This window comes from Malania oleifera, chromosome 5, assembly GCF_029873635.1.
Source record: "Malania oleifera isolate guangnan ecotype guangnan chromosome 5, ASM2987363v1, whole genome shotgun sequence".
In the NCBI taxonomy this organism is placed as follows: domain Eukaryota; kingdom Viridiplantae; phylum Streptophyta; class Magnoliopsida; order Santalales; family Ximeniaceae; genus Malania; species Malania oleifera.
The window spans coordinates 74,012,923-74,020,725 of record NC_080421.1 but is presented as its reverse complement, the minus strand read 5'-3'; the positions used below and the strand labels follow the sequence as shown (position 1 = coordinate 74,020,725).

At 37.1% G+C, this 7,803-nt stretch overlaps 1 protein-coding gene across 1 annotated transcript; it reads left to right on the top strand.

Moving 5' to 3' along the window:
• Positions 1-3,260: 3,260 nt before the first annotated feature.
• Positions 3,261-7,474, top strand: LOC131155612 (myosin-binding protein 1-like). The gene is made up of 3 exons (XM_058108859.1): positions 3,261-3,607; positions 4,327-5,617; positions 5,926-7,474. Exons 2-3 carry the CDS (start codon positions 4,504-4,506, stop codon positions 7,080-7,082), a joined length of 2,271 nt encoding a protein of 756 aa, XP_057964842.1. The 5' UTR covers positions 3,261-3,607; positions 4,327-4,503; the 3' UTR covers positions 7,083-7,474.
• The last annotated feature ends 329 nt before the right edge of the window (positions 7,475-7,803 follow it).

The window sequence follows — 7,803 nt, the reverse complement described above, 5'->3', positions numbered from 1 at the left end:
AGTCTCTTATCACACAAATGAATGATCCTCAACAAATTGTGTTTTAATGTGTCTACAAGTGCAACATTATGAATTGAAGGAGAGGTGTTACCTATTTTACCTTTACCGATGATTCTCCCCTTGGCATCGTCCCCGAACATCACGAACCCTTCTTTCTTATAGGTGAGAGAGACGAATTTGCTGGTGTCTTTCGTCATGTGCCTTGAACACCCACTGTCAAGGAACCACTTGTTCTTCATCACAGAGGTCTTCAAGCAAACCTGCAAATAGAGTTAGGTGACTTTTTTTGGTACCCATTTTTCTTTGTGTCCTAGGGGGTTAGTGTTCTTGATCACCCATATGCACTTCTTCTTTTTTTTTTTTTTCCTCTATTTCCTCAAAAAGGACAAGTGAAGCATACATGACCCTTTCTTTCGCAGTATAAGCAATTTTTATTAACATGCAAAGGGTTTGGTTTGAGAGCTGGGTTTTTGCTTGGTAAAGAGCTTCACTTGACAATAGATTTGAAAAACCAATAGATTTAGATGATGATAAGCCATAACCTAAACCCTCTTTGAAAATTCCAAATCTTTGAACTCCAAGTAATTTGTCAAAATTCTTTTTCCTATTGGTAAACTTATGAATGATGTTACGTTGATCCTCAATTTTCTTTCTCAAATTCATGTTTTCTTTAAGAGTCTCAACAATTTGATTTTTCAAATCTTCAACTTCCTTTTGATAAATTTCATGATCATTTTGGGAATTTTTTACAAGGTCTTCATTTTTCATTTTGAGAGAAGCATTTTCTTCCTTTAAAGTAGTGCAAAGACATATTTCAAGTTTGCTTACGTTTTAAATGAGTTTCTTCTAAAAGTCTATTTTTCGTTTTAGTTGCAATTAACTCATCATAAAGTTTCCTAGAATTTTCTTCTATTTCATCATATGAAGGAAAGTATTTGTCATCAAAATTTACCTCATCTTGCTCATCTGCCATGAAGCAAAAGTTTGCAACTTCTTCTTCGTTTTCTTCATCGGTGGATAGCCCATCAAGTTCGTCCCATCCAGTTGCATTCATGGCTTTGAATTTCTTTTTGTCTCCTTGCAAATTATTTTCTTTGTTTTTGAATTGTAGGCATTTAGCATTTGGTGTCTAGTCTTCTTACAATTGTAACACCTCATACTTGATTCTCCGTTCTCCTTTTGCTTACCATCCCATTTATTCAATAAAAACTTTCTGAATCTTCTTGTGAAGAGAGTTACTTCATCTTCATTGTCACTCTCTTCTTCCTCCACAATTTCTGTTTGACTTGCTGCCGTCAAGGCTATCCATAGTGCCTTTTTTAGTTTTCCGACTTCAAGTGTAACATTTTTCTTTTTGATCTGATAGGTCATGAGAGACCCGATGAGCTCATCAAGTGAGACCTCTGAAAAGTCCTTCACTTCTTCAATGGATGTAAACTTTGCATGCCATGATTCAGGAAATGAACGAAGCACTTTCTATACATTGTCTTCCATAGAGTAGTCCCTACCAAGTGCTTTCAAGTCATTTGTTATATGTGTAAATTGTGTAAACACGGAAGTAATTGACTCTCCCTCTTCCATTTTGAACATTTCATATTCTTTTACTAACATATAAATTTTAGACTTTTTGACTTGTGATGTACCTTCATACGTTACCTAGAGCTCACCCCAAATTTCCTTTGCAATGTCACACCCGTAAATACAGTTGTATTTTTCATCACTCACAGCACAATCAATTTTTTTAGATACACCTTTGTCATCCTTGAATTCAAAATCTCCCTTTGTGATAACTCTCCACATTTTAAGATCGTAAGATTGGATGAAAATGGTCATTCGGTTCTTCCATACTAGTAGTTGCCTTCGCTGAATTTTGGTAGATGATCAACGGATTGTCCCTAGGTGAGAGGTGCCTCAATCGCATTCGCCATTTGATCTTTGCGCTCTAGAAATTAATCCAAAAGTCAGGCAACTAGCTCTAATACCACTTGTCGGCCCCGAGTGTGTGTCTAAAGGGAGGGTGAATAGACATTTTTTTGTGGATAATGAGTTTTTCTACAAAACAAAAACTTTGGCAAGATACAAGTGATTGATATCAAAATAAATGACAAAGTAAATACCACAAGTAAGAAAAGAAATTAGGGAGAGAGAAGCTCAACACAACGATTTTAACCTAGTTCAAAACCTAGCCTATGTCTATGCCTTAAGATGAACTCAAGGATTGTCAAATCCACTAAGTGATCTCCTTTCAAGACGGAAAAACCTTTATACAAAGGGAACGAATCTCAACTGCTCACCAAGAGCTAAACCAAGGAGTTCACCAAAAACTACCTTACCAATGGCTCACAAAGAACCTTCAAACTCACAAAAACACACACATGATCCAAACTCCCAAGCCCACATCCCCACAAATCACTTATGACGCTCACTGGAGCACTTGGTCCCCATAGCCACAACACAACATCAAAGAAGATCAAAATTATGAAACATCCAAAAATCCAAAATCCAAAAAAAAAAAAAAATCATCTTCCACGCTGCATTAGGCACTAGGATAATAGTATTATCTCCAACAATATCATGGACATAGTGGCGAGTTTTGGCTAAGTGGACAAGACCTGTTCGTTCAAGTTTGGCCAAGCATCAATATACAAAGTGAGTGGAAGTAACGCCGACAATAATACTTTACAAAAAATGTATCTATATATAATGTCATGCTTTAGAGCATCCATAAAAACGGATTAATTGGACCCATCATACAACTAGGTTGGTTGGATTGAACAGTTGATTCACTAACCCATCCAATTTTTAAAGCTTTGTGTAAATCTAACTAAGGATTTAATTAACATGTTCATGATCATGCATTTAATTGATAATTTATTTCTAGAGTACTAGTGGCTATAATTAGACAATTTAATTTAATAATTTTCTACTGTTAGGAACATCCATAAGCTCGCTAATCACTCCAACAAATATATGCATTGAATGTGATATAATTTTACAATTACTTTATTAGTAAGGGCGGACTTGTGACTTTGGAGACTCTAATGTCACATGCTCGATTCCCCCTTAAGGCATTACTCTGGTGAATTACTAGGGATGCGTCAATAGGCGGACGACTTTCACTCCTGGGTTTGGTGCCCCAATGTGACGTAACGGCAGCTAGAATCCCCGAATTATAAAAAAAAAAAATTTTTTTTTTTTCAAAAAGAATGATCCATTGAGACAACACTTCCCATAAATCTTTCCTTCCGATTAATTTATTCATGCTTTCAGTTTTGCTATTCTTAGAAAACCGAAATAATGCCAAGACAGTTGGTTTCAACGGTCAGTTGAGCAAAGAACGTCTTCGCAAATATGCGTTGATTCTTTTCTTGTCTATTTTTTTCTCCTCCACATTTTGACTAAATGATCTTTGATCCCCAATTGTAGTTCCTCCTCCTTCCTTCCCTCTTCAAAGGTCCTTACGCACGAGGTGTCGATTCTCCTTCAATTTTTCTATTAAATGTTGATAATTATGAAGGAATATTAGCTTAATATTTCTTCATAATTATCAATATTTAAATTTCAAAGCTGAGGACCTCGCATAATAAATTTACTTTCGAATCAACAGGTACGTATTTCATACCTTCAGATTTCTAAGTTTTGATTATCTTTTGTTTCTGCATTTTTTAGCTGGTTTTAATTCTGGGCAGTTGGCTTAATAATTTATTGTTACATTGTCAATGGTTTTCATGACGTTTCAATCCTTGTTTTTGTTCTTCAAATGGCGCTTGCAGACAAATTGATTTTCCTTTTCTTTTTTCCCTGAGGATTGGACAATGCAGATTCCTGTTTTATATGTGGGTTTTGTACTTTTTTATTTTCGTCTGCCTGATTGCAGCATGATATCCGGAAAACGTGTTGGGTAGGTTTTGTGTTCTAATATTTCAAAGAGCGGTTTTCCCTGTCTTATGTTTTAATCTTTTCTTCTTCTCATAACTTTACTCAAGCAGCCAATATTTTTAGGGTTTCGTTAAGCTATAATAGTTCATTACCACGTTTTTTCAGCTTTGTATCACATCAATAGTTAATGTTTTTTTTTTTTTATAACATTCCCAACTGGGCTAATTCTGTTAATTTTTTTAATTCTTCAAAAGAAATGAGCTCCCTATTCTGTTTTTCATTTTACTTTTTATTTTTTTAGTATTTTGAAGAATCTTTACCCACTTGATTTTGTCTAATTGAGTCTTTTTCAGGTTTCTGATAATTGAATCTTAAAAAAGTAATAGTGATAATTTTCTTGCATCATTGCATGCCAATTTGGATTTATTTCATTTTTTCTTACTCCAGGTTGTGCTGCTTTTGGTAGTGACTTTGGGATGGAACACAGGGTTCATTCCGAAGATTGGAATGTGCTTCATCTTGAGCTGTCTAAGCACGCACTGGTCTACCTGTGATTTGGATATGGTCATAGCTCGATAAAAAGCATTTCCAGGCTTACCAATAATTGTGGTGGGAGCAGCAGCAATGGGGATCCCATCAGTTAAACAACAAAGGAACTTGAAGGGGTTTTTGAAACTGTTATCTTCAGTTGCTTGTGAATGGGTGTTGATCTTTTTCTTATTTGTCGATGCGGTACTGTGGCATTGGCTTACGAAGTTTGCTCGATATTGTGAACTGCAAATGCCTTGCCTTTTGTGCTCAAGGCTTGATTATGTTTTGGGTGAAAAGAACCACGAATTTTGTAGTGAAACGCTATGTAGCAGCCACAGATTGGGTATCTCATCTTTGATTTCTTGTCACATTCATGGTAAGCTAGCTGATGCTGAGGCAATGTGTGAAGAGTGTCTCTTATCATTTGTCACACACGATAAATCCAAGTCAGAATCTCATAGGCTTCTGATGGGTAAATTCGGGTTTGATATAGGTCATTGTGGTTTTCAGAAACCATTGAAGAACTTTGGTCCTAGTTTTCAAGGCACGATGCCATGTTCTTGTTGCAAAAAACCATGGAGGTCTAGACCAAACATTCAAAGACTGGTCCAACCAAAACCATTGGGTCTAGGGGTCACTAAACCTGACATTCCTTTACCTAGGCCAGTTGGCCATAATCGTTTAGACACTAAGGATGGCTTGAAGCGGATAAGAGATAAAATTTCTGGGTCATGTGTATCTAATCGCCTAGGGAACAAGGGTTTTGACCCCTTGGCCCATGTAGGATACAGTCAACTGAAGATCACTTCAGATTCTGAGTCCGAGTTTCCATTTTCTGATGATGATGATGATGATGGAAGTACTGTTGTTTACAAAAAAGATGATCCCAAGGAGGATTTTGCAGCTCAATGTGCTCAAGAAATCTTATCCAGAAAATTGCATGTTGATTTGGCCCCAGTGAGGTTGGCTAATCAATTCAAAAGCCCTCCATCTTTACTTCTAGATTTGAGTGTACAGTCTGAAGTGACTGAGCCCTCCAAAATATTGCCTTCTGATGTTAATATTTGGCATGGTCTGGGGCAACTTGACTGGCAACAAGCTGATCAAAAGCCCAATCCATCTATACTATCTAATCTGATCTTGCTAGATGATATTCCCACATTCTCCAGTGGCATGAAAGTTCCTGTTGCTGAATCAAGGGACACTTGTAAGTACGAAGTTCCTCTCTACAAAGTCTCATCCTCCACTGTTTTGATTTATTTCTTTAGGTTATACTTCATTTGATGTTTTATTCCTATCAATGCATCACCAAGTAACCATGTGCATGTTTCAGTGTGTGTCTGTGTGTGCAAGTGTGCATGTGTGTGCGCGTGTGCGTGCGTGCATGTGTGCATGTGTGTAGTTATTTGTGAGCATGTATGCATATGGGAATGTGCATATGAGTTCATGTGTTTCTCTGCAACTTTGTGTTGGTTATGTAACAATGTTTGCCTTTAAAATGGTATGCACCAGCAGATGTAACTAGATTCCACAAGTTTGGACCTGGCAATGAAAATGAAGACATCGAGTCTACAAATGTGACTACAGACAATTCAAAGTTGGATCAAATTCTAAACCGAACAACTCAATCCACGCTTGATTCAGGTGATACATACCAGTTGGCTTTTGGTAAGAGGGGAAAAGATGCATTTCAACTTGTACAACAACTAGCAGGGAAGGACTCTTCCGGAGATAATGAAGAATTGAAGCCAGTGACTTCACTATCATTTGCTGCACAAGGGAATAATAAGCCAGCGGATGGCTCAAATCCCAGAGTGCATGGCTTTGGCAATGATGTGCAGATTTCGGATGCTTCCAACTCTAGTGGAATTCAATTGCTTCAAAGTGCAGACTCAACGGAGCAAAGTGAGTCTCTATGCGAATTCCCTGATGACAGCAACCTCGATGGATTTGAAGGAGAAAGTACTACAGAGCAACTAAAGCAAAAGATTGATCATGACCGGAGATGCATGAATGCTTTATATAAGGAATTAGAGGAGGAAAGAAGTGCTGCAGCAATTGCTGCAAATGAAGCAATGGCTATGATTACAAAGTTGCAAGAGGAGAAGGCATCACTCCGTATGGAGGCCTTGCAGTACTTAAGAATGATGGAAGAAGAAGCAGAGTATGATGTAGACGCTCTGGAAAAAGCTAATGATCTCCTTGCTGAAAAGGAGAAAGATATACAAGACCTAGAAGCGGAGCTTGAATTTTATCGGAGCCAATTCTCAGCTGAATTTTTGGTGGAAAATTTGCGTGAGGAAACTGGTACTTTGGAGATGGAAACAAAGGTGATGGAGAATACAAGTGTACAAAGCATTGAAAAAAATAATGCCAATGTAGCTTGTAACTCAGCCACTGCCAAGGAATCTGAAGGCCACATGGAATCCGTTATTGTGAAGAGTTCATTGCCAGAATTTGAAAACGAGAAGTTGTACATTTCAAATTCTTTGAAGAGGTTGGAGAAGAAGCTTCATCAATACTTGAGTGACCAGACTTCTACCAACATGCCTGCTAGTGGAAATGAAGGATTACAACATATTCAAGAAATCGCTCATCAGCTGCAAGAGTTGCAGAAAATCGGAACATCTTTATCTGCTTCAGAGCCCACGTCTTGTGTCATGACAAAGTGAGTTCTTCTTGTGAGATTTAGCAATGTTGAGATTCATGCATGGTCTCCATTTAGGAAGTCCTATTTTTCCATTTTAACACGTTTTAAGTATAATTTCTCCCTGACACCCACATAGCATTTTTCAATTAATTGTCTTCCCAGAAGGGAATTTCAATATTTTTAGTCTAGATTTTGCAGATCTTGCTTCAGAATTTTCAGCTTAATGAGGAAGTCACTGTTTCTATTGATATATATATGTATGCGGGTGTGTGTGTGTGTGTGTGTGTGTGTGTGTGTAGGGCATGTATTGAGTTTGTGGGTTTGGTAGATGCTAGACAAAGTTGGCAACTGGTGCTGTGTTAGCAACTTGGCATTACCAATGATTTATTTGCATCATTGCATGGATTCTACTTCATATTCCGGTTTATGTTGTTCTAATATATTTTCTATTTTGTTTATTTATTACTTTTATGTGTGTGTGTGTGTGTGTGTAAAAAGCTCACAGGGATTTGCTCTTTCTTATTCAAAACTTTGAATGAAATTGAATGTATAGTTTAACACACCAAGACTATTGTACTTGATATCTCTGCAGCCAGGTGATGAGATTTTATTGTTGTAGGAATGTATAATACATTTCACTCCCACAGGGTTCTTTGCTACTGTCAATAGGCTGCATTAATTGTGTTTTTTTTTTTTTTTTTTAAAACATGAATAGTACTGTCAATGATTTTGTAGACAAAAAT

Coding starts and splice junctions, on each gene's coding strand:
- LOC131155612 (XM_058108859.1), top strand. CDS start 4,504: ATGGGGATCCCATCAGTTAAACAACAAAGGAACTTGAAGGGGTTTTTG. Junction 5,618..5,925: donor TGCTGAATCAAGGGACACTT/GTAAGTACGAAG, acceptor ATGCACCAGCAG/ATGTAACTAGATTCCACAAG.